The 23,602-nt window shown below is 41.8% G+C and overlaps 2 protein-coding genes across 2 annotated transcripts; both read right to left on the bottom strand.

Moving 5' to 3' along the window:
• Positions 1-258: 258 nt before the first annotated feature.
• carm1 (coactivator-associated arginine methyltransferase 1) lies at positions 259-18,167 on the bottom strand. The gene is made up of 16 exons (XM_063471111.1): positions 17,967-18,167; positions 12,338-12,463; positions 9,996-10,102; positions 9,396-9,500; positions 9,165-9,275; positions 8,721-8,898; positions 7,398-7,488; positions 6,480-6,561; positions 6,230-6,315; positions 6,062-6,151; positions 5,828-5,965; positions 5,509-5,598; positions 5,279-5,391; positions 3,993-4,070; positions 3,494-3,562; positions 259-3,407 (listed from the first exon to the last, which is right to left on the bottom strand). Exons 1-16 carry the CDS (start codon positions 18,106-18,108, stop codon positions 3,268-3,270), a joined length of 1,746 nt encoding a protein of 581 aa, XP_063327181.1. The 5' UTR covers positions 18,109-18,167; the 3' UTR covers positions 259-3,267.
• Positions 18,168-19,050: 883 nt separating this feature from the next.
• On the bottom strand, positions 19,051-22,241 carry si:dkey-204f11.64 (uncharacterized protein LOC100537752 homolog). The gene is made up of 3 exons (XM_063471167.1): positions 22,096-22,241; positions 20,329-20,455; positions 19,051-20,206 (listed from the first exon to the last, which is right to left on the bottom strand). The coding sequence occupies exons 1-2, from the start codon at positions 22,186-22,188 to the stop codon at positions 20,330-20,332; spliced, it is 219 nt and encodes a 72-aa protein (XP_063327237.1). The 5' UTR covers positions 22,189-22,241; the 3' UTR covers positions 19,051-20,206; position 20,329.
• Between the last annotated feature and the right edge of the window lie 1,361 nt (positions 22,242-23,602).

Here is a 23,602-nt window from a genome sequence, read left to right as displayed (position 1 = left end):
AGTCAATGTCAGACAGTGAGAAAGGTCTTATTACTAGTTGGTGAACACACAAATGAGAGAACACGACAGTGAGTCTTCCTCATACACTTCCATGGTCAAAGTGGATGCCACTATGCCTACACAGAGCAATGAATCCATGACAGAAGAGACACGATGGCTATAGAGCAGCTACAACATGGTAAACATCTGTTGTATCCACAGTCTATTTAACAAAGTAGAAGGTAACAAATTAAAGTACTACAACACCTGACTCCAGGATGGTTTTGAAACATTTCCACAACATTTAATTTGCGCTTTTTTCCTTGTTTGCTTTTTTTGTGAAATAAAGAAAAAAATATCAAGAAAACAAAAAAGGTTATTCCTACAAACAGACATTTCCCCCCCCTCAGCACTCCTACTAACTCAAATTCCAATAGTTGTGACACTGGAAGCAATGCATAAATGTGTCAGTCTTTCTTTCCTTGACTGATAAAAAGGGGGTGTGGGCAGGGGTGTGTGTGTTGGGGCAATGATATGTTGGAGGTCATACACATTGAACAGACGAGGAGAGAGGCGTACCGGCCCCTTCTCCCTCGCCTTGTCATTGAAGTCTACTTGTGACAGTCTCACAGTCTCAAAGGGAGGTTGGGAGGAGCGTCAGGCAAAGGAAACAAAGATGTAAACTAGGACGTTGCCGGTCCGGCACAGCTTTTCTTTTCCCGCTAGCCAGCTGGCTGCATCCTGGGTCATTGGTCTTTACTGGTTCATTCTCCAAATCTTCCTCCAACTGCACCGAAGCAATCTGGCTCAACAAATGCCTGACTGGCAAGAAGCTGCTGCAATTTATTCTGATTTAAAAATAAAAATAAAAAAATAAACCTTCTGGGTGCAGAAAACATGAGGAGCAGCAGAAAGTGCATTTCATATTTTAGGCTGACAGGGCTGAAATGTTCTAGCTGCTCTCAGACTGTGCGATCCGTCACCTTCCATGTTGGGTACAAGAAACAATCAAATCTTCCACGAGTCCCTAAAGAAACATGGCAAGCAGCTAGCAGCTATTTGGCAACCACAGACCAACAAATGCCAAAATTTGGTGGCAGCCAAAAATAACTCTGTGCTGTAAAGTGGCCGACAATAAGTTAAACTATCCACAATCTGAAGCAAACCAAGAATAAAGCCGACTACTATGACAGGGCCGTAATTACAGATCGATGTGGATGAGTGAACTGCTGTGTCTCTGTAAGTTTATCATCTCCTGACCGTCTATTACTACTACCACCACTTTAAGTGTCGTACAGTTCACGCACTGATCAGAAACCCTTTCATATCGAGCTGAAGCCGTTTACAATGGTGACAAACATGTTCATCTGGAATGTGAAGAACCCTACAGGATCAAACAGGTCATCAGCTCAAATACAGGTTTGCCTTAAAACTCTGATTTAAAAACATGAATTTCAATGTGTGAACTTCATGCTAAATTCAGTTGTATAACACGAAATAAAGACTGGACAAAAAATCTTCCTGCAACTCCTCTAATGGTGTCTTGTTGAATTTTTGTATTCACTTTGGACGGTGCTCAAACCCGGCAATGCCACAACGAGGACAGAGCTGGAAATGTCCTGTGCAGACACAGCATCCTACTGCTGCTCGTCAAAGCATCCAATTCCTCAAGTTTTATTTTCCTGTGCTAAAGATATTAAATCCATCTAAGACACCTACTGTTTTTAGAAGGTGTGAGTCGGTAATCTGAACAGTTCTACTACTTCTTAATATGAAAACCAGAAAGTAGTAGTAGAACAAAGTGGTATTATGCAAAGATGAGGTAAGTTAGCATGCCAACTTTAGTCTGCAACACCAATATTTCAGCTACTCATTCTTTCAGAGTCCGTGGGTAAGTAGGACTCTAACCCTAACAGCACGCGCAGCCACAAGGTTAGCAATGAATGGTAGCAATCATGCTAGCACTGAGAAGCAGCGCACACAGGAGCATTTACTGAAAAGCCCCAACCATTCATTCGCTCTTTTCCATTAACCCGAGGGCATCTTCAAGTTTCCAAGTTTTAACCACAGCGAGTCACCTTATAAGGCCTAGTAACATTTACGCATCACTTACATCATCACACAAGTCTCAGTGTAGTCACATTTACTGATAGAAACACACAAGGTTACAACTCTTAACGTCCTAAACAGCAGCGCGCACACAAAAAGGAGACTCTCTTCTGACTGACAACAGCAGAGACCTAAACATTTAGAAATGCGGTCAGTGGATTTGTCTGAATGAGACGCTGAACAACATTAACGGAAAGGTAAGCTGTCTGAATTGGAGAATGCCATCATTTTAAAAGACTAGTGATGTCAACAAACAGCAACTTATAGCAGACACTGAGACACTCCTTTATCATGGCTCAGCATGGAAGGTGACAGAGCAACACCAATGCTTCCAAGCAGAACACTGAGGGTCAGCCTGTCCATGCCACTAAAAAAAAAAAAAAAAAACAAAACAACAAAACACAAAAAAAGTATTTCTACAAGCTCCTCTGGGTGCCAAGACTTGTAGATGGCTTCAGTTTGTGATCCATCCTCCTCCGCCTAAACCCAAACTGCATGAGTAGGAGTAAGCAAGATGCCGTTTGTTTAATGATTTGAGGGGGCTGTTTCATTCGGCACAGCTCAGTCTCTGGGGAAGTGTGGAGGGAACATGGCTGGATCCAGTATGAAAAGCTAAGGTGGCACCTGTAGAGACGCAGTGATGATGATCATGATAACAGTGTCCTACTGCACAAGTGAAAAGCTTCAGCATCACTCTGGTGTGGAGGTGTGGAGAACCACGGGAACGGACCGATGCTGGTATCTGACAACAAGCGGATTCTTGAGGAAAGACAAACACTCGGAGGGTCATGACATCTAAATAATGAGCTATAAAGAGAAAATAAGGGAGGTGGAGGGATTGAAATACATATTGAAGGAGGGTGGAAACCCAGGGAGGTCAGATGATAAACTGCTGTGCATCTCAGATGATACAGTCCCAGTGAGGGAGGGGGAAAAGGAAGGCTTCGGCTTTCGGAAAGACAAGAGTCTGGACGGAAACGAGAGTTTTCAACCGTTCATCTAGCGATGATTCAACAGAGCAGAAAGAGGGTGACGAACAAAAAGGAATCTCCAGCACAGAGCTGGTTTTGGTATACTGGTTTTGGCTGCAGTTGGTGATCAATCTGGGTTGGGGAGGGGAAGGGGGGAGGGGGATTCTTCTCATGCGGGGGCATAGGAGGTCTTTGCGAGGTCTTCGTCTTAACTGCCATAATGCATGGTGTTGCTAGGGATGACCATAGGTGAGGCCATGGAGATGGCAGCGCCCCCCATGGTGAACTGGTTGGTGACAGGATAGTAAGTACCGCTGCTACTGGGGCCGGACTGACCCGTAGTGGCTCCTAAGTTGGAAACAAAGCATAACAGTCAACGTTCACACTGAGAAGACTTGGACAGTAAACGTGTGTTTGTGGACCAGTGGGCTTACCCTGGACAATTCCTGTGCTCATGATTGAGCCCATCCTGGAGTGGGTATGATTTACAATCCCTGTGTTCACTGTGACCAATCAGAGACGAAAGCACTGTTAAAACCAAGTAGCATCAGGAGTGATAAACCATTTCACCAGTGCAATAAACGCATGCCTCTTCTGTGAAAGAGCCACATCAGTTGCTTTACAAAAATCTGCAGTAATTTGTGCCTCAAAACAGACTAAAAGCTGTATTCTGATGTAAACATCAGAAATATCACTAAAATCAAAAGCTAAACTATAACTGAGTACTTTCAAAGGCTTTCAAACTAAAAGCTCTTTGATGTTGCTCAGCGAGGAGCCGAAACAACAGAGTGGGTTAAAAAAACAAAAAACAAAACAAAAAAAACAGCATTAAAAGAGTTAAGTGTGATTTGATGAACTGGAATGTCAATGTTTTGAGGACTAAAGATGCACTCCAGTAACAGTAAAACGATGCTTTTCAGATGAGATTCATACCCAGGGGGATGAGGTTGTTGTGAGACACTGACGGGCTGCTGCCGATGACTGTGCTGAGGTCATAAGCTGCGGGCATCCCTGAAGAAAGAGGCAGCAAAGAAACCCAAAAAACAGCATTTACTATAAACTGTCAAAACCACTCTTTGGGATTGGTTCCTGAACACATCCAGAGTGGAAGTGATCTTAAAATGTAATGCCAGAGTTGGTAAGTAGTTAGTGATGCACCATGGCAGGAAGTCCTTCTACTGCAGGGACGGGCAAATAATGACAAACTGGGACTGTTATGGAGGGCTGCACTGTACATTGGGAAATTTAAGGTTTCAGACAGGATGTTGTTGCTGTTCATTCCTCATAAATATTTTAGAACAAACTGTTTTAAACTAACATTTAACCTTTAAAAACAAACAGTCTATTAGCATATGTTGCTAGTTTAGTTGTAACCTAGCATTACTTTCCTCTTGTATCTGCACAGTTACAGCTGGAAAAGCTGGTGCTGACTACAAGACGTAACTCTGGACTTCAATCTAGCTCCAGGGCAAAGTGAGTCACACCTGGCTATGTCCATCATTATATACAGTCTTCTTCCCAGGTTCTCAGAAACTTGAGCTAATGAAGCTATAGAATAGATGTGCATGAAATTTCAGGCATGTTTACTATAATAAATTCATGCAGACTGGTTTTTACACTGGCTCATGTTTGACACTCATTTAGTCTTTCCTCTGTTTCTACATTGGAGTTTTGCTACTAAAGCAGACGTTTGTGGAACCGCTTCACTTACTCCCAAGAAGCCCAGAGAAGAGGACAAATCTGAAGGACCGCTGCAGCTACTCTATAATACAGAACAACTTCATCGCTTGACCAACGTGTTTCAGCTCCTGGTCTTCATCGGGGTCATCATGATTAGTGAGCACCATCCAATGCATTTAATTCTCGGTCCTGCTTTGTTCTAACAGGTAATTATATTTGTTGTTCTTTGGTCTGTGTGGCAGCACGGTGGTCTTTCTGTGTGCAGTTTGTTCTCCCCGTGTTTGCGTGGTTTCTCTCTGGCTTCCTCCCACTGTCCAAAGATATGCAGTTAATGGGGTTAGCTTAATTGGCCTAAATTGCCCAGGTGTGCATGTGAGTGCGAATGGTTGTCTGTCTCTCTGTGTTAGCCCTGCGACAGACTAGCTACCTGTCCAGGGTGTACTCTGCCTCTGCTCTAAGACAGCTGGGATATGGAGAATGGACATACCACGCCATGTCTGAAGTATTTACTTAATCTAGCAGTGTCTGAGTGTGTTCACCTGATACAGCCATCCCCTGACTCATGCTGTAGGCTGCCCCTGTGTTCCACATGTTCTCAGACGGGGAGGTGTAGTGTGAGCCAGGAGGGGGGTTGGGGGTAGTGCCTGTGTACCTGCACATAGATAAAAATACATATAAGAAGTTAGAGAAGACTGTTCACCGACACCAGACACTGTGTCAATGGTGCAAAGCAGATTGGCTGTGTTTGCTGTGGTCAGGATAAACTCACCTGAAAAAGGGGTTCTTCAAGTCCAGGAGGTTGCTGGACTTTGATCCTGTCTGGTCCACCTGGGCAACAATACTGATGTCGTAGCTTTGTCTGTTAAGAAGTAAATATTGAGACTAATTATCATCATAATAACATGATTAGCATGCAAGCAAGGTTCCTGGAGTGGCCACTTAAGGCACGCTCCCATGTTGATGCTCAACTTCAGCTAGGAAATGAACAGGTTTCCAAAACATGACAACAGGGTTGCTGTGTCGTCAAAGCTTATTCTGCAGTTCTTGGTGAATGAAACTCTAGTTTTCTTGCATTAATACAAACATACCTCTTGTTGGCCACCAGCAGCGCAGTGCCGGACAAAGTGTCCCCAGCCTTGGTGAAAAGAGGAGACTGCAGGAGACAGCGCACCTGGTACCAGTGAGTGAGAGGCTCTGTGGGTGCTGTGGATAGCCACACTGTCATCCTACAAGAACACGAATAGACTTACGTTTAAGGACAAATGTGGCGCACGTCAAAACTTCTTTAGATTCAACACACTCAAGCAGACCTCCTGACTTACACTGATCCAATAAAAGCCACGTCAAACCAGAAAGCCAGGCCGTGCACCAGGCCCGAATGCATCATGTGGAACTTAAAGGGAATCTCTATCCTGAAAGCAAAACCATTTATCATTTATTAGTAGACATTCCTAATGTAATCACAGACACACATTAAACTGGACACACACCTGTAAAGATCCTCTTCTTTGGCCTCCAGGAAGTTGACTGTGTATTTGACTGACTTGGCCATCAGAATACGGATATCAAAAGTGTCCTGTGGGGGGGAAAAAATCTGCTTTCACACAAATCTGATTTCTACAAAACACTGCGCCCACAAAAAGCCAATTAAGAAGTCGATATTACCGTCAGATCGCTTTGCTCGTTTGTTCAATTCTGATCTTAAAATCCTGCACATGCATGCATGCATGCATTACTTACCACAATTGGCTGGCGGAAATACTCGTCCACTGCTGCCCCCCGCAGGGCAGAGAGGTCTACACCGTGGAAGGAGGGCTGGTACCTGAGGGGACAGGAAGAAGTGTAGATTCCCACTTTTAGATTGCTTGATTCCTGCCTCAGCAATAAAAATGGCTCATCAACACACTTGACCCTGCAGGAGTCTTAGTGTATTTTAAGATGAACCTGAATTCTGAGTCATAAAAAGCACACGCACCAATGCACATGCCAATGAATGTAAAAAACAAGAGCAATAAAAATCAAATCATTAGCTCATTTTGGGTAGCGAGTACTCCTGCAAGACCAACATGAAATCATCATTTAAAAAACAAAAAACAAAATCAACAACAAAAACCAAGTACATTTTGTATGTAGGGACACACCTCTGTCCAAGGCTCTACTGCTTCTTAAACAGCCTAAACCGGTTTGACGTTAACTCAACAACATTAGCATTGACTCTGATTGCGTCCTACACTCACTCGTGCCTACTGTTATCACGCTAGTTTGCATGACTCATACCTCTGAGTGCGATAAACATCTTTCCACGCTGCTGAGGCACCAACTCCCTCGCTGATGCAAACAGTCAAACTAGCCTCGAAAAGATTATTAAGATTTCGAACAGAATGACCAACATTTTAAGCAATACTCCGCTCTCATAACAGAAACAAATGAATAGTTAAACTGCCAGCAGAGAAGAAAGAAGGAAACTGCCTTTACTTGGAGCTCAGATGCATGAAGGAGTTTCTCAATATGATAAGGCATTAAAAACACATTCATGCATAGAAAAGATTTCTAACCAAATGAATCCGTTTTAGGGAAATGAATCCAACGTTTGTACAGTGGAAACAATGACGCTGACCCAGAGAACCTCCTTCATTCCCTCCCTCTTTCTGTTCTTACCAGAAGTTGGCTTTGGTGAACTGCTCCATGTACAGCTGCTCATCTGTGAACGGGGCCAGGTGGACATCTCCAATAGTGGGGAACATTTTACCTGAAACACCCGCACAGATGAAGACAGTAAGCAAAACTCATGTTCACGTATCTTCCACCACAGTGCAAGATTCTTCTAAACTGACATCAAATGATTTGGAACACCAAAGCCTGTGGATATCTGACAATAGGGCTGCCACAAACGATTATTTTGCTAGTCGACTAGTCACTGATTATTTTTGTGATTAGTCGACTAATCAGATTGTGCATCCATTGGACGTAAAACATACAGCTTATTGCACCAGCAGCATCTGCTCTTATATAACTATCATTAGCTTACAGCTTTAAGTGTTTAAGGTATGTGCTAACTAAAAATAAAGACAAGATGATAGTTTATTAATTTTTAATGAAATCTGCAGATTGTTTAGGTGAAGTTTAATAAACTCAGCCGTCTGCTCCTTGCTATCTAAAATATAACGGGACACCGGAGTATATTCTCGAGCATCTCACACTTCTGATAATCAGTTATCTGCTTGACGTTTATTCAGCTGTGTAAAAACTATAATCTCAGCCAAACCGATTTACTCAGGAACAAATAAAATACTAAAAAAGGCCAAACAATAACATTTTTAAGTTATCTAAGTGACTTATATATCATGTTTAACCTGAGTAGCGAAAGATTTGCCGGGAGTCCGGTGTTCTCAGCGGCTCTAGTGAGCCTTGAACCCCGGCTCGCTATCGAGCTGGTGGGTAACAGACGTCTCCGAAAACGTCGGAGCGATTTTGAAAATATGTGGTGTCTTGATAAACTGAGCAGATATTTGAAGTTTACACAGCTACATTCTCGCCTGAAAATATGTTAAACGTTTATTTTGTGACCCAGAAAGAATAATAAGAGTAATATTAAAACTAACTAGCTGCCGCCATTGTTGGAAACTGAGCTATGAATTCTGGGACACAGTTTCTTCTTCGGGGTTTAACAGCAGCTGGCATCCTTGTACATGCAGTGCTGCCATCTTCTGTTTCAGTCCGTTATTACACTCTTAAATCCTACTACTTATTCCTGCGTCTTTTGGGATCTTAAAAAGCTTCAAACGACGTGTCGACTATTAAATGAGTCATCGACGATTTTGATAGTCGACGTAATCGTGACTAGTCGACTAATCGTGGCAGCCCTATCTGACAACATGCAAAACTCGCCAGAGGCAGCTACTGTCACTAATCTGTGGCTGTCTTCAGTCTCAGCCTCCATTCTAACATTTCAAGTACATCTCTTGTTCTTCCAAGACTCACCATTAGGTTTGAGGAACTTCTTAGCATGCAGGTAGCTCTCCAGCATGCGCTCATTGAACAGCATGTAACCCATGGGCTCTGAAATGATGATGTCAACTTGCTCCGGAAGCGTCACCTCCTCTACTTTGCCCGGAATGACGGCCACACGCTCCCCCAGACGGTTGCTGTTCACCAGCACCTGCAGCACAACACATCAAACACATCATCATTCAAAAAGCTGAATTTAGCTTGTCTGATCTAAAGTTAATGTGGACTGTCCAGACAGCCAGAGCTCATAGCTGTTAGCATTTTCAGCAACAGCGAGATTCCCACAGCTCAAACAACCTCACCTGAATTTAAAACATTTAGTATAGTGAATGCATCGTAAACAGTGAGAGGCTGTGCATCCAGTGAAAGCATAATCAGAGGTAGGTCACTGAGCTCAGCATGAATCTGTGTGTGTACCTCGGCGTGCTGTGCCATGGTGCTGGCCTCTACAGCGTACACCTTCCTAGCTCCAGCTTGAGCTGCAAAGAAAGAGAGGATTCCCGAGCCACAACCCACATCCAGCACCACCTGGAGAAAAGAGGACACAGTCACAGCTAGCAGGACAACACTTTAGTCTGTACTTAATGTAAACCAGCTGTTTTCAAACATCTGTCAGCCTTATCAAATAGCACATATTCAGCTCGCTACCTTGTCCTTAAAGTCAGTGTGGTTCTGGAGAATAGCCCGCTGGTAAGTCCCTGTCCGAACATAGTCCTGCATCATGTTCTGTTGCTGGGAGAGGTAGCCATAAAACTGCAGAAACACAAACACGCTCATGAGTTTGGACTTTTGGCACTTTGACTTGAGCTCAATTTGCAGTTTAAAAAAAAGAGAAACAAAGTTAATCTTCTTTAAGTTTCTTTAAAAAAGATAAATAAATAACAGGACCAGCTCAGACATAAAGCACCCAAGTTTGTGCTGGGATCTGTAAACAACCAAACCAAGTGGCTTCTCAACAGATGGATGCTTGCAGGTAGAAGTGCTACAGAGCCCTTTTAACTCCTCCTGGAGCTGACTTGCAGCTACTTTTAAACACAAAGTAGTTCAGATGGTGCCCAAAAAAAACAGAAGCAGGCTTCATTCTGACTGAATATTCCTGTAATGAGCAGTCTATAAATACTCAGCCAAGAACAAAGTAAGCGTCATTACTGCAGTGTGTTTAAAAGGAAATGTGGATTCGAATTAGTCAGGAGATAATTCAAGAGTCACAAAATTGTGTGAGAGTGTGTGTGAGTGTGTGACAGTCACCTGGAAATACTGTACAGCAGAGGACTCCTCTGTTCTTTCACTGAAGACAGATTGCTCTCCAATATGCCCACGACAGTTCTTCAGCACGTTATAAAAAGACTGAAAGTCTGAAGCGAAGCACAAACACACTGTAAGTTGGTTTTGTTGAGCTACACTGCAGTTTAATCCTTTTTCTCTTCCTGTGCTGTCAGCTGTAAACGGTTTGGTTTTCTGTCCTCTCGTGCTGAGAAACAATATTAAATCATGTGCAACAACTGCAGCTTAGGTGTAACAAATACATGATTAAATAATTAAGTAATTTAATATCACAGTTTTGAGATTTAAGTTCGCATTTCACAAGCATAGATCATTTTTTAAACTGCCATATCCCACATACTTTGGTCTGCATTAATCACGAGTGGGTCTACCTCCTCCTCAGTGCACACAGTATTAGCATTTTTAACACACATCATGGAAAATGCACCAATACTGATGCATCCAACAATCACGACATTTCCTTCTTTGTCTGCTTCATTTGTGCATTTAGACGACTTTTTGTTCAAGGTGAACACAGAAACCTCAATTAATCGCGCGCCTTGGGGCGGCTGTTGCTGTGATCTGGCGCTACATAAATAAAATTGAACTGAATTAAATCTCAATTTATTCCCAAATAAAATAAAATTAATAAATAAACAAAAACCACTTCATTGTTTCAGCGTCTGTCAGCTTGATGGCAGTGGCTGGTATTTTTCCAATGTCATCAGGTTTGTGGCAGTAGTGAGAAGGGGCATATGCACAGACACACGTGAGCATGTGTGCGTGCAAACGGAGGTATAGAAATACATTATATATAATCTTTGCCAACAGCACCCCGTTCATCTGAACATGTATCTGTCAGAGTATAGCCAATCACAAGCACAGATGAGTGTACTGCCTGTGGGAAAAATATGAAGCTGTTAAATCCATAAAGCAGGCTGAAAGTAACAGCTGCTGACAACGCAGCCCTGTGTGAGTGTGTGTGTGTACATGTTTAGACAGCTTTGTGAGGACAGAAAACTGGCATGCAGCTATATTTGTGGGGACCAACAGTCACTTATGGGGACAAAATGCTCTTCCCTACGAGTTTGAAAACATTTTTGAGGCTCAAAATGTGGTTTTAGTGTCAGGGTTACAGTTAGGTTATGGTTACGTTTAGGCTGAGGGTTAGGATTAGGCATTCATTTTCATGGTTGGGGTTAAAGTAAGCAGCTAGGGAAAGCATTATGTCAATGAGATGTCCTCACTGAGATATGAAAACGAGTATGTGTGTGTGTCTATAGTAATATTGTAAAAATGTGTGTTTTAAGCGTTTGACTAAGACTGATAAAGACCTCCAATATCAACAAAGATTAGCCAAAAATACTGACTAATTAAGTTAACTTGATATGAATATCACAATGAATGAAATGTGGGACAATCTGATCTCATGAGTATTTCATTAAAAGGCATCTTTAGTTTTTATTCTTTCAGTTGCAGACTGGGGGGTGTTTAAGGGTTTGAGTAACAAATAAAAATAAAGAGAATTCAAACCAAGGCTTTGTCTATGTACACATCTGATATGAGGTCAGCAAGGACAGTATAGTTGTCCTGCTTTAGGATCATATATTAATGTTTACAGAAAAATATACTTGTTGTAAAACTGTTTACAGAAAAAATAAATAAAACAGGGAATAAATTTGGGTGTAAGAATCTACACTTATTACTGATGCTCATCAGAGAAACAGACACTCTCCTACACTCCCTAAAGAGGTCTGAGGAGCTTTCCACGAACGGTGATACAATTTTCATTTAACAGATAAACAAACACTATTTTAACTAATAACACTCAAATTACTGCACTGTTCCTGAACACACCGTTGACTCAGTGCAAACTGTAAACAGTGTCCTGCAGGTAATAAAAGCAGGCTGTCATGAGATGAATATTTGACTTTGTTGTTAACAAGCTGCACCACACCCCAGAAACACAGCTCACCATCATCAGCTCCATAAAACTCCAGACACACAAAAACCCTTTCAGAGAGTTGACATATTCTTGACTCCAAACTTGTATAAAATGCAACGTGTAACAGTCTTACTGTGGTGGGGTGAATGGTACTTATATTGCAAGTTTCTACTCTACTACAAACCTTCATTCACTTACTCACACTCACGCACTTTTTTTTTCTATTACTAAGTATTAATGCAGTGGGGACAGCTCAGGGTTCAGTATTGTGCCCGAGGACATTTTCACATGCCAACTGGAGCAGCCTGGGATCAACCTACCAACTTTCCAACTGGTAGACAACCCGCTGTACCTCCTGAGCCACAGCTGCCTGTGTGTTTACCTGTAGGTGAGGAGAACTGCAGCAGCACACTGTTACAGCCCAATGTGATGATGAATGACTGCTTCCCCACGCGACTGCACTCGGTCTCCCTGGAAACCGAACATTTGAACACACTCGCCTCGTCTCCTAGAAAGAAAGGGAGAGAGAACAGAAAGAGTTCATACTCTTCTTTACCAAAATATAAACAAGCAGCGAGGTGATGCTGCTTAAACTCTGCTGGTGGTTAAAACCAGCGAGGCCTGAGATCACAGCATGTGAGTGCCAGAGTGCTGAAGGAGGGTAGCAGAAGAAAACACAATGACCACAGCTGATATCCCAAATGTCTCATGTTATTAATGACCAGTAGGCCTGTTTCACATATCATCTGGGATAATATCAATGTAGATTTTTACGCTGTATAAAAATGTCAGATATGATTGCTACAACAATGGCATATATTTATGTTCCCTACTGTGGCAATCACAGGCACGTCTGAGAGCAAGAGACACATGTCAGTCTCTGACAACTTAGGAAGGTTATGAAGGAGGAGATGCTAGTAGTTGGATACGTGCCACCTAAATGTAAACAATGACTCCACCAAGTGTCTATGACATTTGTATACACCACATAAAAACAATCACAACAATAAGACAATATGTAGCACAATATGCAGACACTTGCATCTCAGGGATGATTTCGGGGACACCAATTTGTCAACCTGTGTGCAGCTCATGTTCACAAATTTGAAATAAAGGATTGTTCATCAAAAACAGCTCCAAACTAACGGGGACAATAGTCATTGTGGTGTTTAGGACAAGATTTGCTCTCTCACACCATTTAATGAAATATTCAAGAACTGGGACAGTGCTCATCCTCTCTATCGTATAAGAAGCCCACTAAAGCCAATCGAGAGGGCAGCAAAAATTCTTCTGCCACAGCTGATGAAAAGTCAACAAAGAAATAAATAAATCTTAGCACGACTCTTTGCTTTCTCCTGATGAGTATGTACTACATGCAGCAAAGTTAATATAGCATCTTCCACCCCATGCTGTGTCACTGCTATTGCACTATAATGCTGGTGTTGGCACCTTGTCTCAGTAGATTCACACTTAAAATGATTGGAAAAGGAGGATAGAAGAGAGCTGGATACAGTGCAGTCTTAGTTTCCTTAGTCCGGCTCACACAGGCTGCAGGAAGATCTCTGCAAGAGCTGAAATTTACTGATTTGCGTATATTTGTATGTGTACACAAAACAACCGGAACACAAGTCTGAACTACCTTGTTGACATCATTGTTAAAATGCAACGTTTTACCTGTATCCAACACTTTATTGACAATGTCTAAAGAGACTAGAAAAAAACAAAACTGAGACTAGCTCTCCTGGTTGCGTGTAGCCATCTGTGGGCTGATAAGGGAGGAAGTGTGAGCTTGAGCTGCCTTTGGTTTTGTTAACATTAGCCAGAGCTCTTAGGATGTGCTCCTAGATGCACCAGTTAAATTAACTGGTGCATCCTAAGAACACCTATCCCAATGATTTCTATTTAGAAATTCCTTCTGAGCTTTTGTTTCAGTTGTCAAAAAGTTGATTTTACTTACTCTTTACCACTGAGGTCAAAGTGGACAATAAAGGTGTTTCTAGAATATTGCTTTCTTGTTACTGGGCTGGCATTCTGCCTCAGTCCATTTATAGTCTGTCTTTTAGAGTTTATCAGGACTAAAAGTGTCTGGTAAAGGTGTGAAGACTCCTGTAATGTGTTTACTGTTACAGAGGAAATACACGACCAAGACAAAAAGCTATTTTAAAAATCAGAACATACTCCATCAATATGGCAACATAACACGCTCATACTCTACTATAACTGACTAAAGTTCATTATGACCATTTTTCATTTCATTTATTTCATACTGAGAGCGCTTAGTCTTTTATTTTATAAGTGCCTCAGGGTACAGTCAGCCTGCACCCTCATGGGCCTCGAGTCAAAACATCAGACTGGAAGAGCCCAATACATTTCTTTCAGTTTCTCAGTCGTCTATCCTGTCAGGTAACTGAGCAGAATGAAAAGCAACTGCTTTGCTATGAAACAGTGGTTTAGTGCAATGGTATATTTTGCTCTTTGCAAGAATAAATGATTGCATGCTGACAACAGCAGAAAGGATACCAGGACACCGAAGCATCAACTTCTATTTTCTGAGGTTTCACATTCACATTTCATTATGAAAAACAGGCCATGTAATAAAAGTCAGGAGGAAGGAAAAAACTGTATAGGGAAGTTCCACAGAATCGCTTCTGTAAAAGTGCCCGATGCAAATATTCCTCCAGGGCGAAACAGCAGGCCCAGTGTGAACTCATAAAGCAGGTGGAGCTAATCCAGCATCTATTAAAGGATTGAGACTGACACTTCAGATTTAGAGACATGCATCTTCTGGGAGAAAAGCCAGCCAAGCATGTCGGTGAGTTCTCTTCTCAAGCACTTAGACTACAGAACAAATGATAGGATACGTTTAAAAAAATGTGAGAAATTGCCCATCTCAGTACAAAGACAGATGATCCAGGGAGTCCACTGACCAACTGTAGGGGATCAATGGATCACACAGTTCCTATATTGTGAACAAAAGTGTCGATCCTGATCATTTTTGAAATGTCACACATTCAGTCACCTCAAGTTGAGGTGACCCAGTGCACTTGTGATGTCATTAAGGCTTTTTTTTTTTTTTCTAACGAGCTGGCTTCCGCTAGCCATGACCTACATCTTTACGATCCATGCAACTTCCCATTAAATGACAACATGAGATAGCAAAGCCCATTTTCTACTAGTACCTACTCAACTACTGTCATTTTCTAGTACCACCTAATGAGTTTGGGGTCACACAGCAACATGACTGAAATTCCTGTGAAATCATTTGTATGTAACACAAACAAAACAACGATGGACCACACCAAGGCGATGGTACACCTGCTGCTCAGTCTATGGCTTTGTGTCAGACCACAGTGTTGGTTGTTGTCCAGCCGTTTCCCTCATTGCCAGGTTTCAAAAATGGCAGTTTGATTTTTGTGAAGGAGTCACTCTCATGATGTCACTGACTGGCCAATCGGTTGACCCCGGCCGTGCAGTTAGTTGGAAAACAAAAAAAGCAACTGCTACCCAATGCAAAAGTCGAGCCATGTAGGTACTAGTGGAAAAAGGCTACATTTTTACAGTGACAGCAATTTCAATAAGGCGGCCTCTGTTACATAAACATATGAAGGAGCTCAAGTTCTATAACTTTCACACCGTCCTGTTAACATTTCTCCACTGTTACCTTCATCAATTCAGTGAAAGAAATGAGCCTTCTGTTCTGACAATATCTGGAACTCGCAACAAAATGATTGTGCGCAGCTGTCGTCTGTGAGCAGAATTAACGTTGCTTAGTTTTCACTAAGCTGCTTCCTCTCTAGGTCTCCTCTTACTGCCTCGCCCACAGTGAGACTGCACCTGCTCAGCTGTGATGAGTGTGATGATTGTTTATGGGGCTTTACGTCATGGATACATGAACCTGACTGGACAGGAAATGACAATACACAAAATGCACATCACTGCATGGTCAGCCAGTCAGACTGCACATCCAGTGTCTATATCTAGCTATCTATATTTTTTTTCATCTATATGGACTTTCAGACTAGCATGAAAGTTAAAGGTTTCTAATTATGACATTTTAAATATATCATTTGAGACAGCAGTCTAAAAAAGTGCAATATTCTTATGTATTTCAGTAAAGCATGAACATTTGACACCTCTAAAACATCTTACAGGGATTGTAAGGCTTACCGCAGCATAAGAGACACTTCACTAACAAGTCCTCTGAAAAGTCTTTGGTTGTTCCCCTGTAATGGTGCATTCATGTGGTGCTAAAATTACAGGGAAAAATCTGCTTCACATCTCCAAAAACTGGCATGAATTCCTACTTAAGTCAAAAAAAAAACATCTTGGAAAGATTGCTGGAGTTTTGGTACAGGAGCTCCTGAGCTGTCACACACAGAGATGACAGATGTTTTATTAATGGTGCTAATGTGTGTATCAAATGTCATTTTTTCTAAAAAATAAGTTGTTATATTTCATTAGGCTTTTTCCATTATTTACTAATATTTAATATTTCCACATAGTGACCTGAATTTGTTATAAGAGTTTGTTTTTGTAACGCTTTCTAAGTCAAAGACAAACAAAGACAACATCTTTGTTACATCCAGTGCTTTTTACATTTAAACTTAAATCACGTGAACCCAGCAAAGAGGGCAGAAGACTTCACCATACAGGAAATCCAAGCATCGGAGGAGCACATGAGTGCAGGGTCTCCAGCAGAGACGAGCCTGCTGGAGAGGATTGGTAAAGCGCCCTTCTTTCCAACCAAACCCCCAGATGTCGTTCTTTCAAAGCTGGTAGACTTCAGACCTGGCCCATTAGTAATGTAAGTGACATCACTTGTGGAAATTTACTAGACTACACACAGCTCCGGAAAGGTCTGCGTTACCCACACAGCAATACTGCCCAACAATTTGAAACAGACTGTGTGTAAAATCAATGACATAGGTTATTTGCGGCAAACCTCGTTAGTTAGTATAACTTGTGTCCGCATGCAGGCGTGGGGGGATTCTCTGAAAATCATGTATAGAAGAAAGCTCTACGGTCTGATATTATACACTGAAACCTGGGCGCAGAGTTGTGCTTCTCTTGAACTTGAGCATGTGAAGCAGAAGGCGAGTCCAGCGCGGCCGTTTCTTTTCAGCGGGACATCCCATTCAACAGAAAAGCCGCGGAGGAGCGGAGCGGCTCTGCTGCTGCCTCCACACGGGAGGGAAGGAGGCGGCGGGACCCGGCTATTGTTCCAGCGAGAACAAAGATAAACGCATAAGTAATGAGGGCCCGGTTTCGTCTTGCCACCTTAAACATTACGAACTTATACCAGCACACAGAGTGCAAGTTTTACAAGGGAACGTGCTGATGGCTAAAATAAAGAGCAGCGATGACGGCGAGTCGCCCCAAGGATTACAGCACACCGGAGCGGGTCAGGAGTGATGCCCTCTGCTCCGGGCTCCAAAACAATCGGGAAGGCTAGTCCACGAGCTAAACACTCGAACCCGTCCATCGGGTGTCTCTGGACAACACAAAGTCTATTCGTTTACATATGAATATATTGAACATATTTGTGAGACAAAATACACGTTGGTGAGATAAGAGGGGAAAAACAGGGAGAAAACACAAAAAGCAAATGTGCGGGACGTTGGCGCATCACCGCTGAGGCCAGGCTAGTGGCATTGTTTAACTAGCATTAAAGTACACATTACTTAGCTACCCTGCTTACTGATGCGCTTAAGCTACGTTGTATGTGTTACGTTATACGTTTCCCGTGGTCTTCAAAGCACTCAACTCGTGCGAATGGCGAGAGCTTAAAGTTAGCAACATTAAAACACCTACGGGACGGTGATAAAACGGAGTTTTAAGAGCTTCCTCGTGACAAGCAGGAGGTGGCGACGTGGTCTCTCAAGATGCGTTAGCTTCTCGGCTACTAACGCTGGCAGATTAGCCTGTAAGCATTAACGCTGCAATAGCATTAGCGGCGCGGCAGTTGAGTCAGGCCGACCATCTGCGGCAACTGCGGAAAAGGGTCAACTCACCATTGGAGAGATTGAGGAGGGCAGCATCTTGTGATGTCTTCACTTCTAACCGCAGCGGCTGCTGCTCTGAGTGCCGCTGTATATCTCCGTTCGCGTCTCCAATGGAGAGAAGCCGCACGCCACGGAATACCGAGACCGCCATCTTCGCTCTGGAAGTAGAGACAGATCTGTGGCGCTCACATCCAACCAAGCACTGCTCTCTGCTGGAGGCACGCTGGGCACCAACGCGATAAGCCTTTGCAACAGTGCCACCTGGCGGCTAGAAATGGGTATTGCGTAAACACCATCGCGCAATACGGCATGTGAAATCAAATTTTAACATGGAGATTAAAATATATCTATTATTGACGATTTAAAAAAAAAACCCAAAACTTAAAAACCAAACGAAAACTGTACTTCTGCCCGAAACCCACAGCTGGCTATTTGTTTTTAGGGTCTCTTTATCGCCATGTTACACAAGAGCAAACACGGTATCTCACCCCCTCCCCCTAACCACCATCGTCACCACCTGCACCCCCCTCTCACTCACACACAGACACACGCCGTAATAGTAAAAAAAGCCTTTGATCAGCACCATAGAGATTAACCACAGACAGTAACACGTTTTTCTAGCTTAGGTTATAAACTTACCAGCTTCTTCAACTAGACTAGCACAAGCTCAACACAGATTCAGCCCTGCTAATATAACATAAAGACGACTGTAATGTCTGTAAGCAGGCAACAGGGAGAAGCCCATTACCTGCAGGTGCTCTCCGACTGTATGGGGTCAGCGCACCACAAAACCACTCAGACAATCATTTCTAGCAGACCAGCTTCTGGATGTATTTGTGTGAGTGCATATTTTCAACATATGAGTGGTAACAGTGTTTCATAATTAAATAACCCATCAGAACTTTATTTTTTAGGCTTTGCTCGAGACCAAAGTCCTGGCCTTGTACTTTATTTGAACATCACTTTATCGCTTTGGCTTTCTAAACATGATGAATTCCCTAAAAAACAAATTGTTGCATTGTTGAGTTTAACCAATTCATGGGTATTTTCCAAAAATGACGGAAAGAAAACAAAGTACATACAGATTGTTAGGGTAATAATTTAATGTGATACATGCATAGTAGCAATTAAATGACAGTGCAAGCAACAGTAGGTGTAAAAAACACAAGGGCCCATATCTGGCACATTTCATTACACTGTAAATAAAGTCACCGTAAAACATTTGCTGTTCTTCATGTTATGATATGAATTCAAATACATTTTAGAGAGAGCTTTCTGACACAAACTGATGGCTGGTCATTTGTGTAGTACACTCTGTGTCCAATGAGCTTCATTTATGCTCAGTTAGTTCCTTCATATCTGAATTAACTCATGGTCATTTTCAGTGGTAAAAATAGATGATTACAGACAGTCAGCTTCTGACTGATGATGGGAATACATGCGTCAAACTCAGTTGTTCAGAAATTGAGTTATATTGAATGTTTTCATCTAGTGTTTGAAAGAATTGACAAAAAATGAATATATAAATAAAGAAATAAAGATTAAAACGATTGTTTTACACCTGTTCTGGACATAGACTAAAGATAAATGTAGCCACTGTGATGTTGCTCAGTGGGTTTGTTAGTTTTCTGAGAAACAGAAGTTATATTTGGATGAGATTGTGACATGTTATCTACTAACACTAGCAGTTAGCTGCTCGTAGTGTTAAGTAACATAAAAAATGTTTGAACAGTCTGAGTAAACACATTTATTTCTGTTTTAAATCAAACTGAATGACATTTGGAGCCAAGTGGTCATTAGAGCAACTTCTGTTTCTTGATTTTTAAAGTCTAGAGTTTGCTGCTTGATTCTGGGAAACATCTATAAATGGGAATAATCTGCTTAGGTTTGTATTTTAAGGTGTAATTTTCATGGGAATTTTTCTAGTCATGTTGTTTTCAGCTGTGTGAGTTTTCATCCGGTTCAATTCAGTTGTATTTTATTTATATAGTGCCAAATACAATTGCACATCCACTGATAATGACTGTTAAAAATGTTATTCCACAGGTCTTCAAAACAGAAATGCAGAATGCAGAAACACACAAATAATTAAAATAAGATTGGCTAAATGTTTCACCTGAAATCATTATCATTTAATCAACTCCTTCACTGACTAGGCTCTGGTCTTCGTTATCTTCAACAGTGGCGCCGCACATGACAGAAATCCACGTTAGAACAATGAGGAGACTGCCTGAATGCACTCTACAGATCTACAAAGAGAACAAGTAGATTTAGCTCAGAGGGATACATCTTGTGCTCTAATAAATAACAAGCTTATTGTTTAGCATTTCCAAAATTAAAAGAGCACAAATATATATATAAAAACTCATACCTCAGAGGAGGACACATGACTTGGGAGGCCTGAAAGGATTATCACTGGAGGGCACCCCGGTGAGGAGCGGGTCTTTGTGGGCATTTTGCAAACAGAAGTTTTTCAGTTCTGCAGCAGCCTGAGAAACCTGAAAGCAAGTGTTAGTGTTAACTAATACTGTTAGAAGTACTATAACTAAAAGAAGAGTCCTACAATAACTCCTCAGAAATATTCACAGTATGTGATGTGGAGTTTTGGTTGTTTTGTTTTGTTGGCATATCCCAAATAACACAGTAAACACAGCGGAGGCCGTGTCACAGTCTGGGGCTGGATTTATCTAATGGTGTTGAGAATCGTATCAAAACTAACAGAATTATGGACACAGAAAAGTAAAAACCAGACTTTGATTTATTATGTAGTACCACTTGTAAAGCGACTGATCAATGAGCCCAAACACACTGCCAACGCTGAATAAAACACACACACACACTGAAGCTATGTGGGATCATCCTGACAGAGAATGGAACAAAAACCAGCAAACATCCAAAGAACTTTTCCTGAAGATTACTAATAAAAAAAAGTACAGACTGTGTTGAAGAATAAATGTGATCACATAAAATATTGATTTTCAAGCTTGTCTGAATTCTACAAACTCTGATTGTGCATTATATAAAGGTGAAGTCCTAGCCAAATATAAATAAGTGAGAGGTGGCTCAGGACTTCTGCACAGTACTGTACATTGCTGTCAATAGACATGGAATTGTCATTTCCTTTTCCAATAAATAGGTATTGCACACTTTACTAAGCATACCTGTTCAACTGCTTGTTAATGTAAATATCTAATCAGCCAATCACATGGCACCTCAAGTGCCATGTGATTGCAAAATGCATGTGTAATGCATTTTGGATGTTACACTTTGTGATTTTGCCCACATTTGTTTTGCTTATCAAAATATTTAAAGTAAAAAAACACTGATGCCAGTTTCCATTGCATGAGCTTGAAAATCATCTGCAAGTTGTTTCTGACACAGTGTAAGGTCCTGTTTCATGTGGATTTCCTGTGGGCCCCTCAGCCTTGTGCTTGGTCCACAATACCCCAGTTTAACACAGAAACCATAAGAAAATGTTGCAAAACTTACAAAACTAACATCACGAATTAAATTCTTCTGTGTGTGTTTTGGTTTTCGGACTGTAACAAATTACAAGAACTTGTCGGCTGAATGAAACTGTTGTGTGATTTTTTTAATTCACCAAACACAGACACACTTGAAACTGGTCTGACTTCTGTTCTAAAATAAGTAGCCACCCAACAATCAGTCCAGTCACGCAGCACCACAATTAACAAAGCTGCCACTGTGCTTGCTCCTACAGAAAAGTCTGTTTTGCTACCATTTCCACTGCACACCAAGAAATGACACTGTGAATGGCTTTCCACACGCTAACATGGGAATGAATAAAATATAGGTTATTGCAGTGGTGTGCATATCAGGTCATTTGATGTCCTTTGTGAATGCAGGAATAAATAATTCAATAATTCATTTTAGTGAGTGGCTATATACTTTTAACAAGAGCAAGCAGAGTTTAGTTTTACGCACAGAACACTTATTGAAACACTGAAATAACTTTTGAATTTTAATGTTCCCACTTTGACGCTAATTGACAGATTAATTAGCTGCGTCGGGCGCCACGTTAAGCTTAGGCTGTGCTTCAGGGCGGGAGTCACGCGCAGGCAGCGGAGTGATAAAGTGTTGAGGTGTTGGTTTCAGCTGTGAAGCGAGGTGAGCTTACCTTTATCCGGCGGACGCTGGCCTCCAGACGAAGCTGTTTCACTGCCTTCTGAGCGATGACTAAACTGCTGTTGGCGGCGCTGTTGTTCGACATGATTGAATCCAAGTAACAGAGTGAGGGGGCAAGTGGACAACTGCACTTATGTTCCAAGTTTGGGCTGTAGGAAAGTACATCTTCCGGTCCAAGCTTTCAAAATAAAAATCCTGTTCGTGTTCATGACTGAAAAAGTATTTGGACCATTCAGTTAAAAAATATAGATAAAATACTCCATTATAACACAGTAATAAACTTTCTTTTTCTGACAGTGTTACAAAGTTGCTGCTTCCATGACTAAATAAAACCAAAAGAGTGAAATAAAATAAAAATAAAATGACTTTAGGCACATGTAGGAAGTAAAGACAACACATATCACAGAAATTGTAATACAAATTGTATAGAAAAGGTTTCATCTTTAAAAACAAACTGTCATGGTCCTGGTTTGGTGACCCAGCCTTTGTGTTTAGCTCTTTGGTTCTGTGTCTTCGGCAGGACATGATCATAGTGCCACCTGAAGCTTCCCTGGGACACTGACAGAATGTGCTGGAGACTTACCATTCGATGAGTCTTCTTCCTTACCCAACCAGCAGGTGGGATAGAGGGGGTGTGGAGCTTACTCTGTGACATCCTCCAGATATCTGCACAGCTGAAGCACCTGTTCACTTTCGGAGACTCCATGGGTTGACTTCCTTTCTGCTTATTTACGGTCAAGAAATGGTGCTTTATGGGGCTTCAGGTAGCGAGTGGATAAGGTGAATAGAAACCCACTTCTGTTGCAGTCTTTCCTGCTGGCAGATGGCCTTTCCTAGTCATCTACCAGCCTTTAGCAGTTGTCACCTGTCCTTTTCAAGAGGTCACTGGTTTCCAAGAGTGCTCAGATTCTTTTACAGGCGTGATGTTTCTCCTGCTCTAAGCCTGTGCACTTGCTCTGCCAGCGGCAGAAGGGTCAGCTGCACGGTCATCAGCCGGAGGCTACCAACGTTGGATGTTTCGCTCCCTATCTCAGTACATCTCCCAGTGGCGAGGCAGGGACACAGTTTAACAATAAACAATAAAAATTGTATTTGTGCACTCACAAGGGGATTTCCAGTGAAAGTCACATGCAACAGGTCTTATGTAGCAATGAATCCAAATTTGAAAATTTTGGTGCAAATCATCCCAGTATTTGTACGGGGGCCATCAGCAGTGAGGTTCAGCAGTGATTGTCTTCTGTGCAAAACACAATGGAGGCTATGTCATAGTTTGGGGCTGAATTTCAGCTAGTGGTGTTGGGGATCTTATCAAAATAGATGGAATTATGGTCACAGAAAACTGGCATCAGATTATGAGCCAACATCCATTACCATTTGGAAAGCATATGATTAGCAACAGCCTAATTTTTAAACATGACAGTAATTTCAAACACATTCCCAGAGTAAACACAAAGTGCAACACTCAGTCATGGACTGGCTTCTTCAGAACCTCGATATAA

The sequence above is a fragment of the Pelmatolapia mariae genome, linkage group LG4 (assembly GCF_036321145.2).
Source record: "Pelmatolapia mariae isolate MD_Pm_ZW linkage group LG4, Pm_UMD_F_2, whole genome shotgun sequence".
In the NCBI taxonomy this organism is placed as follows: Eukaryota; Metazoa; Chordata; class Actinopteri; order Cichliformes; family Cichlidae; genus Pelmatolapia; species Pelmatolapia mariae.
This window is presented reverse-complemented; position numbering and strand designations above follow the sequence as displayed.

What these genes read in the sequence shown, in the direction of transcription:
- si:dkey-204f11.64 (XM_063471167.1), bottom strand. Translation starts at nt 22,188, where the DNA reads ATGTCGAACAACAGCGCCGCCAACAGCAGTTTAGTCATCGCTCAGAAG. An exon ending in CCAGCGTCCGCCGGATAAAG is followed by an intron (nt 20,456 to 22,095) that starts GTAAGCTCACCT and finishes ACTTGCTTTCAG; the next exon opens with GTTTCTCAGGCTGCTGCAGA.
- carm1 (XM_063471111.1), bottom strand. Translation starts at nt 18,108, where the DNA reads ATGGCGGTCTCGGTATTCCGTGGCGTGCGGCTTCTCTCCATTGGAGAC. An exon ending in CCTCCTCAATCTCTCCAATG is followed by an intron (nt 12,464 to 17,966) that starts GTGAGTTGACCC and finishes CTTTCTTTCTAG; the next exon opens with GAGACGAGGCGAGTGTGTTC. An exon ending in TTCACCAAAGCCAACTTCTG is followed by an intron (nt 6,562 to 7,397) that starts GTAAGAACAGAA and finishes CTGTCCCCTCAG; the next exon opens with GTACCAGCCCTCCTTCCACG.